At 39.8% G+C, this 19,830-nt stretch overlaps 1 protein-coding gene and 2 pseudogenes across 1 annotated transcript; 2 read left to right on the forward strand and 1 right to left on the reverse strand.

The window, feature by feature from the left end:
• Positions 1–9,682: 9,682 nt before the first annotated feature.
• On the forward strand, positions 9,683–11,392 carry LOC114825156 (uncharacterized). The gene is made up of 3 exons (XM_029103533.1): positions 9,683–9,741; positions 9,849–9,999; positions 11,168–11,392. The coding sequence occupies exons 1-3, from the start codon at positions 9,683–9,685 to the stop codon at positions 11,390–11,392; spliced, it is 435 nt and encodes a 144-aa protein (XP_028959366.1).
• Positions 11,329–12,543, forward strand: LOC108172278 (uncharacterized; annotated as a pseudogene).
• Positions 12,544–14,709: 2,166 nt separating this feature from the next.
• Positions 14,710–17,575, reverse strand: LOC103403865 (G-type lectin S-receptor-like serine/threonine-protein kinase At1g67520; annotated as a pseudogene).
• Between the last annotated feature and the right edge of the window lie 2,255 nt (positions 17,576–19,830).

Below are 19,830 nucleotides of genomic sequence, written 5' to 3' on the forward strand. Positions count from 1 at the left end.
GCCCCTTGCCCAGCCAAGGTTCGCCTCCAAAGTCTTCTATTTCTCATTCTGTTCTGGATGTAACTTCATCTTCTCAATTTGATCCAGCAATATGAGTTATGTTGCATTTTATAAATGAAGACAGCAATTTGGTGAGCACTTATTTGAACATTGAATTTCCAAACACTATGCCCGTACTAAATTTCCATTTACAATTCCTCCAGCCATCTCTAATACACGAAGCACGACAACCACCAATGGTAACACTTGAAGAACCCGTAGCCCCTGAAATCCCTATGCCCCAAGGGTAGCTATTGTGCAAGTGTCACCTTGCCCAATAGATACCACCGATGAACTTCATTCTTCTCCCCTCACTCAGGTATGGATATATTTTCTTTCTGTTCTCTTTTCATACATGTTTATTAATAATTGCCATATTTCCTGGATGCTCTTAGGTCATGGGTGAAGGTTCAGGCACAGCTTTTTCTTCCCCTGTTGGTGATAGTGATTCTCCCCCTCAAACAGGAGCTGATACTCTTTCTTTTAAAACCCCAGGGCCCATTCAGGCATGTTGCTTCTTCCCATAGTTCATTTCTACTTTAAACTGTTTAACTATTTTTCTTGCCTTAATCTAGTCTTCTTTGGTTCTCGCAGTAGGCCATAGGAGAATCTTCGGGCAAGTTTCCTCCACGTGTGGTGTATAAAACGGAGTTCCCCTGGCCTTCTTCAACTTCTGGAGATACATGGATTTCCCTTCCTGGAATTGAGAGGACCGGGACTGAAGTCGCCTTATCAGCGATTACTACTCCCTTAGAAGATACTGGAGTATGAACCCCTCCCCCTTTATTTTCAACAACTGCTGATTTGCCCGAACTTTTTAAAGAATTCGGGCAAGTTGAAACAAGGCTAAAATCTTCAAAGCGTTCTTCTGAACCTTCTGGCTTTCAAGAACAACGTAGAGCTTTCCAAGATTGGGTGAAGAAAGACTTCTCATCTTCATTCAACCTTAAGGCTCTTCATGCTATAGAGAAGGTTACGATAGAGCTTTTCAAGGCTGGCCGATTATCCAAAACTCAACATGATTCCTTTTTTTTCTTTCTTTGAGAAATTGAGGGCTCTCAAGGATCAACATCAGAGAGCTGAAAGACAAGCCAATCATGTAAAATGCTTCAAGGAGAAGGAATCAAGTACTTCTGCACAAGTCGAGCGGTTAATGGATGAGGGCTTGCTGACAAAAAAAAGGATTGGCGTGGTAACTTCTAAAATCCAGAAGTTGGAAGAACAACTTAGCGTTCTCAAGGCTGAGCAAACAACCCTTCTTGGCACCCTTAAACATCAGATTGAAGAAGTGAAGAAGTCAAATGTAGAGCTCGAATATACTAAATCTCAACTTGCTAATAGCAACATTGTTCTAGCCTAACCTGGTAGAATTTTTACAATCATGCAGACTTATCATTCCCGAATAATTACTCTGAGTAAAGATGTAAACTTGTTAGACTCGAATGAACATGTGTTTTGCATCTGCTTGTCTTGCTCAGGGACATGTCCTATGTTATATCTTCGGGCAGCTCCCTGCCCCCCCCCCCCCCTTTTATTTTCTTTTTTGTTTCTTTTCTACTTCCCTTACCAATACCAATTTCAAAACCTAATCTTGATCAACTAGTCCTCTTTCTGATATTATTGACATAGAAGTGTTGGGGGAACATAGGATCTATTTCCCTCTTCTTTCTTAACAAATGATGATCTTAGCTTTTCTATCCAACCCAGGTTGATCATATTGATAGGGGCTTCTGGGAATGGGTTTGTATCAACATACATACTAGTTTGGGGCTTGTCAAGCAACAGCTTGCCCTTCACTATAAGGTATTGTATCCAATCTCTGAACTGGACACAATTGGTTATAGAATGGTTAAAGGTATAATGCAACTTGCAATACTTATTCCCTCTTAATTCTTCTGGCTTAGGCATCTTCTTAGTACTGTCGGGCAAAATTATTCTTGCCCGCACCAACTCTTCGTAGATCTCCAGAGCTTTTGCCAAGTCAAATGAATAACTATGGTATTTGGGCGGTTTCATAGGGACAAATCCTCAATCATTCATCACGATTTTTTTATCTTTGATAGGTTGGACCAACCCTTTCACCATTAATGGTTTAGAAGGTGTAGTCATTTCAACAGCACAAACATCAATCTCCTCTCTATCATGACTATCTTCATGTTCTGGCCCTGCTTTTTCCACTTTCACATGATGAATTGCAGCTTTGTTTTTGTAAAAATGAGGAGTCTTGGAATTGTGCTTCACCTGTTGTTCTTCTAACAGCAACCTTTCATACTTTGTGGCGGCGATTACCAACTCATGTAACTCATTAAATTGTGTATCATAGAACCTTTTTGCTCAAAGGTAATCTTAAAGCCCTCTGAGTAATTGATATAAGCTGAGCTGGGTTGACAGGGAATTGGCATCTCATTCTTGTTTTTCTGAACCTCATCATGAAATCTTCTATGGTCTCATGGTCGTATTGCTTAACTTCAACTAGGTCATTGATAATCATTTATGGTTCTATTTTGTAAAACTGTTCATGGAAGGCTATCTCCATCTGCCCCCAATTGGCAATAGAGTTAAGGGGTAATAGAGAGTACCATTGAGATGCTAGCCCCGCCAATGAATTTCCAAACAACCTCAATTTGTAGTTCGGGTTGTCTTCATATGCCACACAATGATTGGAGAATTTGAAAATATGATCTCTAAAGGACACACTTCCATCTTCTCTCGTGAATATTGGGAATGTAGGCATTTTGAAGTTGATAGGAAATGGGTTCTGCTCATCGATATATTCAGGATAAGGTTTTTGATAGGTAACCCTGAATATAGGACGAGCTTGTGGTTGAAAATTTTGAGCCACTGTCCTCCTCAACTCAGCCAACTCTTCATTCAGTTGTTAAGTAGCTATATTATTATTATGGAAGATAAGAGTAGCTTCATTCTTTGGGCTTTGGTCATTTCCCGCTCCTGCTCCCTTTTTTGACTCGGGCTTTCTCCAGTTAGCTCATCCTCCCTTATTAGCCAAATGAGGTGGCCTATAAGGAAGATGCTTATCTGAGGTGACAAAGCCTTCTTTTCCGCTGAGTTCTTCGGTTATTATAGGCATCACATACCTCGTCATTTCTTGTTCATTCTGCTTCCTATTATTAAATGATAATAATGGAAAGCTGAGGCTTTTTCTAGAACCGGTTCAATCATGGGCTGGCTTTCTTTAGGTACTTCTTTTTCCTTTCCCTTATCTTTTTCTTCTTCCAATAACGGAAATAGAGGAATAACTGGTTCACTTCTGATGGTAACCTGGCTCATCCCACTTCCTTGAGCACATTTTGGAGTAGAAAACTCCAGATCTAGTCTTCTCTGTAGATTCCCTGTTAAGGTACACAGTCTACTTACTTCCCCCTTAGTTTCTAAAGAGATTTTTTCCATGCTCTTCAACACTTGTATCATAGTAGCCTACAATTCTTCATTAGTTCCTTTTCCTTCAGCTCTTCCAGATGAAGTTAGGTTTTCCAGGACCACATGTCCTGATGGAGAAGGTTGAGAAGAATTTCCTGATTGCTCTATCATTTGTAGCAAAGGTTGAGATGAATTGTCATTCGTACTCTTTCTGCAAGGTTTATGGCTTTTCTTCTTTGACATGCAAGATTAACACAACTGCGTCCCACTGGGCGTGCCAAAACTATGTTCGTCTGGAGGAATATCCATTGAGGAGGTTCCCTGGCCAATGAGCACACAGCTCCCCAAGAGGTTGGAGCCGGTTGATATCGTCTATCGGGCTTCTGCTTATTGGCGGGCTGTAAGAGAATGACAGAGTTAATTCTAAAAGATGCCTTTGTGGGGCCTTAGGTGTAGGCTTTGAGGCTCACAATCAAAATTAACTTTAAGAATCCAGGCGTGCCACTGTCATCTTTAGCATGACAGATGTAAAACCGATGTCAAGTTTTATGGTGTATATATATATATGCCCGAGCGACCCAATTAGTTATGAAATGTGCCTTTGTGAGGCCTTAGGTGTAGGCCTTGAGGCTTTCCGTCAAAACTAACCGAATACTTGAACACATCTTGGTTGTTTCATTATTGCATACGTATCATTCCCGTTATACGTTAATTACCCTAGCCCGCAGAGCAGAATGAAGTCAAATAGGTGCCTTTGTTGGGCCTTAGGTATAGGCCTTGAGGCTTCCTATCAGAGTTAATTCTATACTCAAGCGTTCTGTGGGAATTATGATATAACAGAAGTAAAACTAGAGAATAAGCCAATTACTTGCACCCCAAGTAACTTTGGACTTCTAGTGATCAAAGATTGTCGTGGATGGGTTAAGTCCACATAAAGTTCTTTTTATGCCTTGAGACCAAGGACTTTTAATTGGTCAATCTTGTCTGCCCGAATGGTTAGAACTTCGAAGTCTTTTAATCATAAACTGGCTAGCAATAACTTGGATGCAGATTGGAAACATACATCATAGTACTAGATCTATGAATGAAAGACAACAACAAAGGAGGTCGGGCAAGGTTTCACCTTGTCAGGCAAGGCTGATCGTCTTGCAACTTCCTATCTTTGTGATTTACAAAGTGTTCGAATGCTAGAAGGGGAGATTGGAAGATGAATCTATATGAGGTGATCGATACTACAACAAGATTTAAACAAGGTAGTAAAGCTTTTACAAAGGATTTCTGGTGAAAGTTGATCCCGAAAAGGATGAAGATTGGGGGCTGACTAAAGCTTCGTGAGGGCAAATCTGGTTTGAGCAGAGTTTGTGCTTGTATTTGTTTGTTTGATTGAGTGTCCTTGTCTCTGATTTTTCTTCCTCCTTTTATAGACAATTTGGCTTGGCTGTCTGCAGTGTTGATTTTGCCCGAATGCATCTGAAAGGCACTGACTCATCAACTTTTTACTTGTACTGCCATTGTAAAGTACTTTTGGGCTGATTAGTTGGCTGGTCTACACCACTTGACCCCTAGGTAGGTGAGCAAGTAGTTTAAATGAGCTACACTTGGTCGGGAAACAAGCCCCTTCTTGCTTCTGGACTTCGGCTGGGCTTTGGACTTTTCCTTCTTCTAAACCTCCTTTTGAGCTAACCTCTTCTTAACCCAAAGTTCAAGTTTTATCCCAAACACACTCACGATTTCTTCAGATTCTTACAACTTTACAGGAAGCTTTGCATTGTGCTCTTATAGCCCAAATTTCTGAAGGAAAAATAAAACGATTGGAGAAAGAAATTATTGGACGAGTTGCACACTTTCAGTGCCTGCTGGTGATCATTTTGGGTGTTTGAGGACTTACAAGAGGATACCCAAAACATTGAAGTTTGCTTTTCTAGAGCTAGGAGCTAAAACTGGAATTACCTACTGTCACTGACCACCCCTATAACTGATTGAAACAACCCCTCGCACAGATCAAAATGAGGACTCGTTTCCTCTTCAAGATAAAGCTAGATCCCCCTAATATGTTTAACAAACCAGGGAAAGGAAAGGATGTTTGTTCCTTGGTCGAAACATCGGGTATCGACTTATTAAAAAAATAAAACTTATCTGTAGGATATATGTGGTTGCACCGAAACTATACTTTTGGAGGGGCTCATCAAGCTCTTTCTCCAACTTACCTGCGGATTGGCCAAATTTTTTCTTATATCTATATTCCTCGACTGGTACTTGACCGTCATTATGTGAAAATCCCCTTTCTTCTGAAACATAATCTATCCCCCGCCATTAAAGATACCAAACCAAGTCTCTACTAAAGTAAAATCTGCTCGAGATTATCTGTATTTATCAAAGTTGTTCCTATATAACATAACGTTATTGGATCAAATGACAAAGATATTGTTGAGAAAAAGATGAAAGCCTTTCCCGGATGAAATGAAAATTGAATTTATGTAATAAGAAAACAGAGAAAGGTTTCCCATTTCTTAGTCGGAAAGACATGTGGCCATGAAACAGGGATTAAGTGGAATAGAATTGACTAGGCGATAGTCGTGAAACATGAAAACACATGTTTCTTCCATATTTTTTACCTTAGCTCCATGGAACAATATACTAACTACTGTTGAAACATGATTTGGCATTTGGAGTTATCTCCAACAAGGGTCATCGCTCGCTTCATACGCTTTGCTGCTTCATCGAAGTAGGTTTGAGCTAGATCGTTGATCTCTTGCCACCTCTTGGCATAGTACATTAATAGGCAAGCCCCTCCTACCACAATGGTGTAAGGTGTTAGAGGCTATTACTTCATGGCCAACTCAAATGGGCTAAAGTTCGAGGCAAAGCTTTTTAGTTTTTAGGTTATAGCAGCACTAAGCAACATCTAACAACCTCAATCTGGTGTGCCCTAAAGTGCCTTAAGTAGCCCCCAAGTACAACATTCAGTAAGAAGTAAGCCAAGTTCAGTGATCCTCGATAATAAACTATCAAGCAGAGGAAAGAACTGATGACTTATATCCCACAACACAAGAATGATGGAAAGTCATGGAATTAATCGAAGTTAACCAAGTCTCTTAGCCGTTATGCTAGGGTGACTCGAGAAAGTTTGAAAGAATAAGGTACGTAGAGCGTGAACCAAGGTTCATGGGCAGATCAAAGTTGAATCTTGTAGATCCTAGTATTTAGAACCTAAAAAGTCCATACTGGTAGTTATAAAGCTCAAGATGTCAGTGGGACTTTCCCTTCCTGTCAAAAAACTATGAGAATCAAGCCACAAATGAGGTCAATGTTGCTGAATGAATGAGACAGAACCAATGCATTAGAGCTATGAGAGTTTTTCAGTGTACCTAGAACACGAAATGGTACACCACATGTCACTATATAAGTCCTAAGATACTTATCTTAAAAACTTAACAACTTAAAAAAAAAAAACTTTCCTCCACTTATATAATGACACGTGGTGTACCGTGTACCTCCCGTTTTCTAGGCAAAATGAAAAATTTCTCCAAGGCTAGGCTGATGATGTTTGTCTAGCCTGCTTTCTAATTGCTTTCGGACCATTCTTCAATGGCATGAAGTTTTAGTGGCATCGAATTGGCTGCCTGATCGGACAGATAAAAGGAGAACCATCTAGGGAGGCATCTAGATTTGATTCAGGTCGATTAAAGCTTGAAAGGGAGTTGGCCTACTAGAAGTTTTGTTTTTTTAGGACCCATAAAATGTAACACCCACCCCCATTTATAAAATATATCTATGTAATTACCCCAAAATGTTATGAATATATCTTTTTGGTCATATTTTGACTACCCTATCAGGATCTAAGCATTGGATTCTTTTCTTCCTCATGCTGCCACGTGGCAGCACCCCAAGCAATTTCTCATTCTTCTCTCTCTGTCCCCTCCTGAACCCATCTTCTTCTTCTTTTTTTATGTCTTTCCTGTCTCCCCTTCTCTCTCGAAACCCTCACTCTCTCTCTCTCTTCTTTGCAATGTGAACCCACACACACACGTACACCATCGCACCTGCTCAAGGAAGACACCCATCACCATCATCAACCTCGTCCTGTTCTCTCTCCCTCTTGTTTCTGCAACTCGGCGAAACCTGGAAAGGAACTCTAGGGAATTTTTCTATTTCCCAGTTAGGTAAGTCTCAAATCTTCCCTTTTTCGTCCTTGAATCTTGTGAGATTGAGTTTTAATTGAGTTTTATGCGTGATTGTGGAGGTTTTAGGACGAAATCAACGCGGGGGTAATTACACCCATCTCCGGCAACCTCGGGAGTATTGAGGGAAGTTCCGGCCATCTCCAACTGGTTCAAGGCAAAAGGAAGGTATAAAAACACTCTCATCGTCTTATGCTTTCGTTTGGTACCTAGATCGAGGTCTAAAACCCCTGTTTGCAGTCGGCCGGAGTTGTAGAAGCTCCGATGTTCATTCCCAGCGAGACCAGGCCGTGCAGGCCAGTTCCAAGGCAAGCGGGCCTTAGGCTCGTGTGGTGAGCCTAGCCCAATCCCCCTAACCCAATTGATTTTCTTTTGTTTTTAGTTTTAATTGTTTTAGGACCAAAGGCCTTCGGGCCGTTAAGTTTAGGGCTTGAGGTCCGTTGACCCAACCCAAAACCTTTCTAGGTTTTATTATTTTCTGTTTTAGGAAGTAAGGCCTTAGGGCCAATTAGAAATGGGCTTTCAGCCCTTTCCCAAATCCCATTAGCCTTAGTCTAAACCCAAAACCCTTAAGGCCCTTTCGGCCCAACCCAATTCAAGCCCAAGTCTGACTTTGACCTTTAACCAGTTGACTCTAACTGTTGACTCGGTCAATGTTAGTGTTGACTCGGTCAACTGTCAGAGTTGACTTTGATTTTGACCGGTCAACGTTGACTTTTTGAGTTGACTTTTCGAGGTTTCGTCTAGGACCTCTCCTAGGCTAATTTTGACGTCCTGGACCCGTTTTTTAAGTTCGTTTTCCTAAATTCAATCGTTTGAATAGAGTTTGACTAAATGTACTCCTTTATGTGAATAGGTGCAATTATTAACGATGATTACGTTATACCTTTTTGGTACAGCTTTGCACCATCGGTGTACGGTGAGTGGACCCTTTCAAAAACATATTTTAATAATAGAAATGCGTACATAAAAAGCATGATTTAATACTTACATTTTATGAAGTACTTTATGAGATAATATGCTTAGTGAGGCTAGTTTGAATTATTACTATTTTTCCTATAACCCGTGTTCTTATAGAATATCCGATGGATGACGATATGATATTTAGAACATGTTTCAAACACCTCTTTATAGTATAGATGATAGATGACTTTATCTATGAAATTGCTTTTCAATATATATATGTTCAATGGTTTTGTACTTACCTAGTGGTCCTTTCCGCGACGGGACGTAGGGATAGATTCCGGTCCATCCCAGGTGACGGTTTGGTGTTGGCATAGGGCCTGGAGTGTATTTCCTCTGGCTATTTAGCACAAGGACGAGGAGCCGACATGGGGCCTGAAGTGTATTTTCCTCTGACTGTCTGCTCAGAGATGGGGAGCCGGCATGGGGCCTGGGGGTTATCGGACAATTCACTAGTGTTATTACTTATACAAGTTATGAATTTGAGACACTGCACATCATGCTAGGTTTCGGAAAACCTATGTTTTTCATTATATATGTGTTTTCATAAAACTAAGGTTTAGAATGTTGATAACTGTTTTATTATATCTATATCAACTTGGTCCACTCATGTTTGTTTTGCGCCCCCTTTAGGACCTACAAATGAGGATTATGATTTAAGCTACGAGCCATTTCCCTACCAGTGATTCAGTGTTATATTTTCTCTGCTTCGACATCTATTGTAATATAGCACATCTCTATCTTAAATTATGTTTGTACTCTGTAATAGACGTATGCTCTGACATTATGTGTTTGACCATAATTTTATAAATTAGGAGTGAACTTTAGTATTGTGTTGCTAGTTCCTGCTGCCTGTTTTAGCTTATTTATGAGCTTTTACTTAAATTAAATGGTTTTCGTCACCCTTCGGGTGTCGGCCAGCACGTGACCATCCCGATGTCCCGAGGACATCGGGATCAGAGCGTGTCATAAAACACCTTATTAATCTGAAAAAGGACATTCGGCCCAATACCTTAACCATGTAATTTCAATGTTTTAAAGAACTCGCCTCAGGGCGCGCCTATGGCGCCCTTGAGGCTGGGCGGCGAGACAAACGCCTCAGTTTTGATAGAGTAGGCGAAATGCTTTGCCGGAGACACCGAGGCGGCGAAGGCGCGCCTCAAGGCGTCCAGGCGCCCTGGTTTTTTTTTTTTTTTTAAAAAGCCATCCAAACCCAAAACGATGCCGTTTGGGTAAGGATTTTTAGCTTTATACCTGTTATTCATACATACCTTCAATTTTCTTTAGTCTTCTTCGCATTCTTCTTCTTCTCCCGGGCACCAGAACCACGCCGCCCGCCGCTAGGAGCAGCAACGTCGCCACGCTGCCACTTGGAGCAGCACCGACACTGCCATCATCCAGCCGCCGTCACCCCAGCGCCGTCAGCAAGATCGCAAAGGTTAGGGTTTGGGTTTTTGAAATTGAAGTCACAGAAGCATAAAAATTGGGGATTTAGGGATTTAGGGATTTAGGGATTTAGTTTCCTGGGGAAGTCTCTGCCTCTGTTTAGGGATTTAGTTTTTTGGTGAAGTCTTTGCCTCTATTTTCTGGGAAGTCTCTGCCTCTGTTTTCTGTTTTCTGGGAAGTCTCTGCCTCTGCTTTCTTTTTTGGGAAGTCTCTGCGTGCAATGCACCCATGTGCTGCCTTTTTTTGTTTTTGTTTTTTATTTGGTAATCTGTGTTGTTTATGTGATAATCTGCCATGTGTGTTTATGTGATAATCTGCCATGGCCCATGGTATATAAAATTATAAATACATAAATTGTTGGTTCATTAACTGTATGCATGCATCGTATGTTTATTGTTTAGGGCATTGAAGAATATGGCTTCTTCTTCTAAGAAAGATTTTGCTTGGCAATGGACAAAAGATTTGGATCCTGTCACCAAGCACTTCTATTGTGTTTTTTGTAACCACAAATGCACGAGTTCAATTTTTAGATTCAAACATCACTTGGGTGGTGTAAGTTCGGGAGGAATGATAAATTGTAAAAAAGTCCCACCCAATGTGAAGGAAGAATGTTATGCTAATGTTATGGCAATTAAAGAAAAGAGGAAAGCTAGCCATGAGTTGTGTCGTGGTGGGGGAGAAGAAAGTGAAAGTGTCGATATGGGTACAAGAGGGACAACATATGTAAGTAGTGGGAGTGGGAGTGCCACATATTCACAACAAACTGGTTCTTTTCTACCACCTAGGTCAAGAGGACCATTTGATAGGTATGTTACATCGAAAGCTTGTCAAGCCACATTGAATACACCTTTCAAAAAAGAGGAAAAACGACAGGCATCCCGAGCACTTGCGAGATGGTTCTACACTAGTGTCATTCCATTCAATGTGGCAAACAATGAACATTATGTTAATGCAATAAAATTGGTATCCAATTTTGGCCCCGGCTTTAATGCTCCTACAAGCCATGAATATAGAACTTGGATGCTCAAAGAAGAAGTTGAGGATGTACAAACTCTGATGAAAGAACATCAAAAGGCTTGGAAGAGATATGGATGCACTATTATGTCGGATGGATGGTCGGATGGCAAAAGTAGGTGTTTAATCAACTTTCTTGTCAATAGCCCGCAAGGTACTTGTTCTTGAAATCAATTGATGCATCGGCCTCTATTAAGAATGGAGATTTGTTGTATGCCTATTTGGATGATGTTATTCAAGAAGTTGGGGAGGATAATGTGGTTCAAGTTATATCCGACAATGCTTCAAACTACAAGAATGCCGGGTCAAAACTTATGGAGAGGAAAGAGAATGTGTGGTGGACTCCATGTGCGGCTCATTGCATTGATTAATGCTAGAAGATATTTCTAAGATGACATGGTTTGATGACACACTCAAACGTGCTAGGTGTATTTCAAAGTATCTATATGGGCATCAATGGGTACTAGCTTTGATGAGAAAATACACCAACAATTCGGAAATTCTTCGTCTGGCGGTCACTAGGTTTTCCACTTCTTTCCTTACACTACAAAGCTTACAAAAGCAAAAAGACAATCTTGTTGCTTTGTTTGCCTCTTAAGAATGGTCGGAAAGTACCTATGCAAAATCCCATGAAGCAAAGTTGGCTAAGCATCATGTGTTACATGATCGTGAGTTTTGGGGTCGAGTTTCCTATTGCATTAAGGGTGTTCTTCCTCTTGTTTGTGTTTTGAGAGAGGTTGATTCGGAGGAGAGACCTCCCATGGGTTTTATATATGAGTTGATGGATGCTGCAAAAGAGAAAATTGCGAGCAATCTTAACAAAGTGGAGAAAAAATATATGCCTATTTGGAGAAAAATAGATCGTGGATGGGACGAACAACTTCATCAACCACTACATACGGCAGGCTATTACTTGAACCCACAATTTCGATATGAGGATGGTTTCTTAGCTACTGATGAAGTGGTAAATGGGTTGTTTGCTTGCATGGATCGGATGCTTGGGAAAGGGAAAGAACGTGAAGAGGCCGATTGTCAATTGGATTTATATAATGATAAGCGTGGTCCATTTGCGGATTCTATGGCTATGCAAACTAGGAAAAAGCGAACACCAAGTAAGATTTAATTAGTCAATTGTTAATATCTTTTTATCATTAACCCTTAAATTACTTACCTTACTAATATTATTTTTTTAGCGGCTTGGTGGGAGTGCTTTGGGCATAAAACACCAGAGTTAAAGAAGTTTGTTGTTCGAGTTCTAAGCCTTACTTGTAGTGCGTCGGGATGTGAGAGGAATTGGAGCACATTTTCAATGGTAAGTAAATATATTATTAGTATCTTAAGTGTCATTTTTACTTAAAACGATTAAACTTGAGTAATAGAATTGATTTATTTGTAGATTCATACAAAAAGAAGGAATAGGCTTGAACACAAAAGGCTTAATGCTTTAGCCTATGTCAAGTATAATTTGGCTTTACAACAGAGAAGTAAGAAAATGAGGTACAACAGAGAAGTAAGAAAATGAGGGAGAAGTATGATCCTATTGTTGTAGAAGAAATTACCTCCGATGATGAATGGATAACGGAGATAGAAGATCCCGTTCTTTCCGAAGATCCTACATGGCTTGAGGATAAGTTATTGTATAATGTTGAGGCCATAAGGAATGTGCCACCCCCGGTTTATGAAGGTGGCCCATACATTCGAGAGCCTAGAGAGTCTTCTCCTCCTCCTCCTCCTCCTCGTGAGCCTACTCCTCCTCGTGAGCCTACTCAACCTCGGGATCCTATTACATATAAAAGAAAACAAGGTAATGAAGAATCCTCAAGTCGAAGAAATGTGGAGTATGATTCGGAAGAATCTTTTGATGAATTGATGACATACCCTACAAGGTCATCTAGAGTTGGCAATGAAGAGGATGATGCCTTTTATTTAGATGAAGAGGATTTGGATGATTGATTGATATCTTTGTTTGTATTTTGATTTCTATGAAGAGGATTTGGATGAATGATTATTTTCTTTGTTTGTATTACCTTTTGAATGATGAATTTGGATGATATTACCTTTGAATGGTGAATTTGGATGATATTATCTTTTGAATGACTATGGATTTGAATGAAAAATTGAGAATGGATGTTTATTTTACATACTATTATTTTTATACAATCATATGTATAATATATAAAACATATATATAAAATAAAAATTAAATCCCGTGAGGCTTCGCCTCACGCCTAGGCTGGGCTTCGCCTCGGACGCCTCGCCCACGCCTCACGCTTTTAATACATTGTGTAATTTCTTGGACATTTTTTTTCTATCACCACACAAGATGACAAGAATTGAACCTATGGCCCTCTCTACAAAAAACAGATGAGAGGTATTCGTCCTTGTTTGTAGGGTTGGTTCAGGTGCGCAAGCAAACCAGCACCTGACACAACAGCAGGTACTATGGCCTAGTATTCAGCACTATTGATAGGTCTCAAATTCGCAATAAGGGATACGAAAGCTCCCCATGTTGTAAGTGGTTGGGTGATTCACTTCTAGTGCAGTCTTAGATTGAAGAAAGTTTCAAAGTTAAAGAGAATCATCTGAAAGCCTATTGGTTGAAGGCAATGAGATTGATGGCAATGTTTGAAGAAGTACCAGTTGACCATGTCTCTCAATCCAATTCATTGTTGCGAGGAGGGTTGTCAAGCTTGTATAAAAAAAAGACGTATAATAAATTGTTGATTGCTATATATTCTTAAACCTCTCCACCGTGCCCTTAACCAAGGAGGGGGCTCAGCGGGAAGAGTTCGGTAGTTGGGACTTTGTTCCATTCGCTCAGCTGAAAGAGCGGAAACTCTATTTCTTCTTGTGGTTTCCGTGTATGACTTTGGATTTAGCGGACAATTCAAAGTATCGAAGTCTTGTTTCACCAAACTCAACCCCTTTGCTTAATAATAGTAGGGATTTGGTAAAGTAATCACGTCCACAACGTAAACATTAACTTTGTGACAGTAATACAATGTCACTTGTGTGATTAACTATAACCTTTTGGACTAGTGTAACCTTATCTTTTTTTTTTCTTTTTTGTTTTTTTATATTCAGACGCTGAATGTTAACATATGTACTAACAATTCCCTTTTTCTGTTTAAAAAAATAGGGCATGAAAATAAGCAAGGATCGCCCTAAGGTAAACTTTGAAACTGAATTAGATCAATCTTAATAAAACAGATTTGGATGGTGAGACAACTATGTCGGAGATGTCTTAATAAAACAGGTTGATGGTTAATCTATCCAATATATACAGTTAAGGTGACCTTCCACGGATTCGCCTATATGAGTCACAACTAAGAGCATTTATTCTTGTTCCCCATGTCCTGAGTTTGATTTCCCCTTCTCCTAATATTGCTTTTTTTTTAGAAAAAAACAAAACTGCAAAATAAGAGCCCGAACAACACTTGACATAGACATTGTGAAATTCCGTCTAATTCAAACATCATGTTTAAGGGATCATATGCGATGAAAGGAATAAACCTGTAAGGAAAATATTTTTTTTGTTCTTCCCTTGGTTATATCTGAACTATTTTTGTATTTATTCATAACAACAAGCTTAGCAATTATTTAAATCCAATTTGATGGTCAGCCATAACTGAAAATGATCAATACATTCAACGTCCCCTTTTACTGCTATATCAGTAGAGACCGCATTTCACTCTGTGTAATAAAATGCTGGCTTTGTTGGTACAGGTAACTTCATGCTTTCATTTGTCAACATGGATATCACCTCTGACATGGTTGGTCGATGGGCTGCATTTTCCTCTACGCATAGTAGACCGATTTGGACGCATCTTAACAATTGATCACTAATACATGTTTCGGCTAGGGTTGGATCCATTAGCTCTATCCCTCTTCCTTCTTTCCATAGCTCCCATGCCTGAAGAAAACATTGATTAAAGTCAATGAATATCATACGTCGAAAGATGAGAGAAACTTATTGGTAACTGCAGTGATTTGTTTGACATACATGTCCTACTAAGTTTAGCACGCGATCTTCATTGTGTAAGCTGTTGTTTTTCCTTCCGCTTATAATTTCAAGCATTAACACTCCATAACCGTATACATCAGATTTTACAGAAAAGAGTCCTGCCATGACATACTCGGGGGGCATATAACCACTGTACCAAAAGAGGAAAGAAAATTCTTTAGCACATTTCATTTATGTAAATGCGTGTGTTCCTTAACCGAAAGAAACATGTGATAAGAGTATTTGTATGTTTATATGAAATTTTTCTTACAATGTTCCGACAATCTTACTAGTATTTGCTTCCAGTTCCTGCGTGAAAATCCTTGCCATCCCAAAATCCTCAATTTTGGGGTTAAAATTTTTGTCAAGCAGTATGTTACTAGCTTTCAAATCTCTATGGATCACTTTCGTTCCCGCATATTTGTGCAAGTAAAGCAATCCTTGAGTGATTCCTTCAATTATATTGAGACGCTTCTTCCAATCTAGGAGCGCACCTCTGATTGGATCTGTGCAGTATAGAGAAAGTTAAGTAAGAATATTTTGACACACAAATTACAAACTGAACAAATAAAATAAAGTACGTAAAGTAATGTTGATTCCCAACCATATAAAAAGTGGTCCAAGCTTTTGTTTGGCATGTACTCATATATCAACATCCTCTCTACCTCATGAATGCAAAATCCGAAGAGCTTAACAAGGTTTGTATGTCGGAGTTCATGTATGAGTATCAATTCATTCTTAAACTCTGAAGTTCCTTGTCCGGAACACTTTGAAGTTTCTTCACAGCTATGTCTTCTTCCGTTTCCAATTTTCCCTGAATTGGTTTTCCATAATATTCTCAAATGTTTCATAAAGAATAGAAGACACTCCACAATTCATTATTCCAATGCCTTACCTTATAAACAGGTCCAAATCCCCTTGTCCGAGCTTGTTTTCTTCTGAGAAGTTGGAAGTGGCAGCCAAGACGGTTTCATAAGTAAATACGCTTAAATCATGTTTTCCGTGAAACTAAACGATTGGTTCTGTATCCCACTTATTTAGTTTAGTGTTGGAAGTCAAATTTCAATCTGGGAGTTGTCAAGCATCTGAAATTCTGTCTAACAAGTGCACTTTAGGATTAAAGAACATACCCGAAAATATTTTTGTTGTTCTTAGATAGGTCAAGATGCAAAACACCATTACCAGTAGAGCAGCAGCAATAGCAATGCTAATCCATAACCACTTACGTCCTGCATGTACAATGTAACAATTAATTAAGTACATATTTAGTTTTATATAAGGCGAAAGAAATTTGTAGTGAATTTCTTTGTAAGCTAAGATATTAGTATATAACTAGACTTGCCATTTTTTTTGGGTTTTTCATGGTGTAGATCCTGACAAAACAAAACCACTTCTTGCAGGAGTGAATCCGATAGGGTCATCAATGAACTGAGTGCCTACACGCCAAAATCGACATCCCGCACCAGTAGTCTGGTTACCATATGGAAGGTCGAAACCAAGGCACTCACAATTTTGCCAACAAGTGGCCTTACAATCCTCAGTACCAGTACCAAACCAGTTGGGGGGTTCTGAAGTATTACTCGAATGGCTAATGTTGAAGTGACCGCTTCTGTCAACAAACTCATCACCAAGTTTTGCCGTATAATTCCTTGGTCTTCTCCCGCACCCTCCAACCATGTTATAGCCATCACAGTTTGTGCTTCTGCAATATCAACCTTTGCACCATACTCATAAAGTGCTCCCCTGCCATATAGGACCCATTCTGGTGCTAGATCACTTGGATCACCTGCAGCAGTGTAAGTGAGGTAGTCTTCGTTTGCGTTTGAAACTATGCTAAAATTGTACCTCTGCTTGGACACATCAGGGAAAATAAATTAAATTTCCCATCTTCAAACACCCCACTAGTCCAATAAACCACTCCACCTTGCTTGATTCTCAATTCGTGTTCCTTTGGGTCCCAATCGAGGCTGAAAAGCCCTGGTGCAGGATTGTAGCTTGTAGCCCAAGATAAAAGAGACCAATTTTTCCCATTTGTAAGATCAACACCCAATTTCATGCCTGGTATAAACGTGTCCGTAGGATGATCAAAACTCTGCCACAAAACCCCGTTGGTTGATCCATTGACCGAACTCACTTCTTGTAGTACAAAATTGCCAGAATCCAAAATGGTAGCCTCAACAGAACTAGTACTACTGGTAGGGGAGTAAAGAACAATAGGGTCTCCACCTTGGTAAGTAATTTTCAAAGTGTTATTGGTGTCTACGGTGGGAACTGGGGATGAAGCGTATGGAATAGGTGTGTCTCTGTTGCCAATCCACGCTCTGTTTAGACCTTGATTGCTGCTGCCCTGGACTGCTAGATAGCTGGTGTTTGTCGACCCGTTGTTATACACATAGAAACCCAAACTGAACTTCCCAGATGCAGACACTAACAAACTTGAGGAATTGAGAGTGTCCCCTGGTTTCAGTGTGTCCCTTGCATCATGACAACTACACGAGCATGCAAAAATGATCAAGAATATTGAGTTGATCGTCAAACCTGTAGCTGCCATGGATGACCACAAGTACATCAGTACAGTAACTAGAAAACGACCTGATTTAGGTGAAAGAAATAGGAGTTGGGTGTGTCAATGTTGGTGACATCTGACAAGGTACAATAAAACCTTTTTATGGTAATTTTGGACCAAATCAATTTTATTATTATAAGGAGGTTATTACTCACTGTTACAAAAATAATTTTTGAATTAGTTATTAATTAAAGTAGCGTAGGATACAAAATAGCATTAATAATAGAGCATATCAATTTTTAAGATGCAGACATTGGAAAAAGAGAAATATCTAGTATCAAATAGCTAAGGCATGTACGTAGTTACGAGTCTAAATCTTTTGCACTCAAATTTGCCTGGTGCTAATAAAGTACCATGTATAAAAAGTTTACACTAATGAAGAAGTCAAAAGTATGTCAAACTCAATTCACCAGGACGGCCGTAGGATATAGTGACATTGTTTGAAAAGACGGGAAGATTAGAAAAATAAAACATTGTTGTTTCCTGGTACTGGGTAATGGTAGGTAATGACTAACGAGTCACAAATGAAACTACCTATACAATGCTTACGAGGTTCGTTACTTCATTTAGGGGGAAAATCCAAATTTCTGAAATATTAAATGAAAACCTAGTCAAGTTTCTAATAAAAGATATAGCATTTCTTAATCATACATAATAAAATCATACGTCCTTTTCTTTTTCTTCACATAATTGACGTCGAGTAATAAAAAATATTATTTTTAATCATAAGATGACTTAAGACTGCATCGTTATTCAATCTTTAGTCCAACCCACACACAAGTCCAATGTATAAATCAAATCAAACGACTGAAAACTGCGTAACACCTTCCTACGTGAAAACAATGTCAAATATTGTATGTAAATAGAAAATAGCACAAACAAGCATCGCCTGAAAGCTTGAGGGGACAATGAAAGTTTGACCAAATTATTTATTTATTTATTTTTTTTTGTAGAGACGGATTAGACGAGATTAGTTGACTGTTATATTATTGTGTTAGGCTATTTGTGATATTTTGTGTGTTAGGGTTTGTTTGGTAGGATAAAGAAGGATTATGATTACTTTATTTATTTATTATTAAGGTTTAAGATTATTTGGGTAAGAAGTAGTGGATCATTCTGGTATTTAGAACTTTTTTTCAATTCATTGCACTACGAATGCAAATCTTTTCCTTCATGTATATTAGTGTAGAAGGTCGCTTATAATCAAAAGACTAATTAGAATTAGTGTAAAACTCCAATTTTGGCTTGTAATTTTACCAAATTTTGGGTTTTTATTTAAAAAAAAAATATTGTTTTTGGATCTTGGTGAGCCAAGAGCCCACCCCCTAATTTGTGTTCCCTATTCCCTTTTTCCTGTAGACTCATCTCTCTCTCCCTCACAGTTCTTTCCTTCTTCCTCTAGCTGCACCCAACCCTCCCCGAGCGAGGGTAGCTTACACATCCACACACCCATGCAATCACCCACAGGACGATAACGACGGCAACACCACCATGATTAGCTCTCTCTCTCTCCCTCTCTCTCAGTCTCTCAGTTCACTCTTCTCTCTCTTTAACTCTCTCTCTTGGACTCTCCTTTCCCGATTGAACCCACGCCACCCACCCACGCACACCCGAGACCCAATCGAACCCCCCGGCGACGGCGCAGCATCACCACCACTCTCGTTGTCTCCCTCTCACTCTCCCTCACCTCTCAGTGAAACTCGGTGAAGCACTGGAGCATAGAGAACCCTTGGCGAGTCGTGATGCTTGAGCCCAGTTTCTGGTCACCCCCGATCCTCTTCACGGCGAATCATAGGTATAAACCCCTTCCTTCCGTCTTGTACTTTGTTTTCATACCTAGATCGCACGTTAATTGTGGCGTCGACCGGAGCTAGGAAGCTCCGGCCTCCTTCTCCGGCAAGGAACAAGAACCCAAGCCTTTGGGGCCTACACCCAAGCCCAAACCCTTGCCTTTCAGGCCTTCGGGCCGTGTGTGGAACTTGGGTTTGGGCCCGTGAGCCATAAACCCCAAACCCTTTTCTTTTTATTTATTTATTTATTTTCTAAAAACCCAAAACCTTTGTTGGGCCAGACTTTCAAACCCAGGCCCGTGTGTGTGCAACCCAGGGCTTTCAGCCCTTTAGAATCCAGAGAAAGGCAGGCCTTAGAGCCATCCAAATTGGGCCTCCGGCCCGTTACCCTTTAAAACCCTAACCCATAGAGGACCAGCTCAACCTATTGGGCCCAAGACCCAAAACCCT

This window comes from Malus domestica, chromosome 05, assembly GCF_042453785.1.
Source record: "Malus domestica chromosome 05, GDT2T_hap1".
Lineage (NCBI taxonomy): Eukaryota > Viridiplantae > Streptophyta > Magnoliopsida > Rosales > Rosaceae > Malus > Malus domestica.

Excerpts from the sequence above, each read along its gene's own strand:
- LOC114825156 (XM_029103533.1), top strand. The coding sequence starts at position 9,683 with ATGCTTTGCCGGAGACACCGAGGCGGCGAAGGCGCGCCTCAAGGCGTC. Across the intron at positions 9,742-9,848 it reads CAAGGCGTCCAGGCGCCCTG|TCTTCTTCGCATTCTTCTTC; the intron begins GTTTTTTTTTTT and ends AATTTTCTTTAG. Across the intron at positions 10,000-11,167 it reads CCGTCAGCAAGATCGCAAAG|CCCGCAAGGTACTTGTTCTT; the intron begins GTTAGGGTTTGG and ends TCTTGTCAATAG.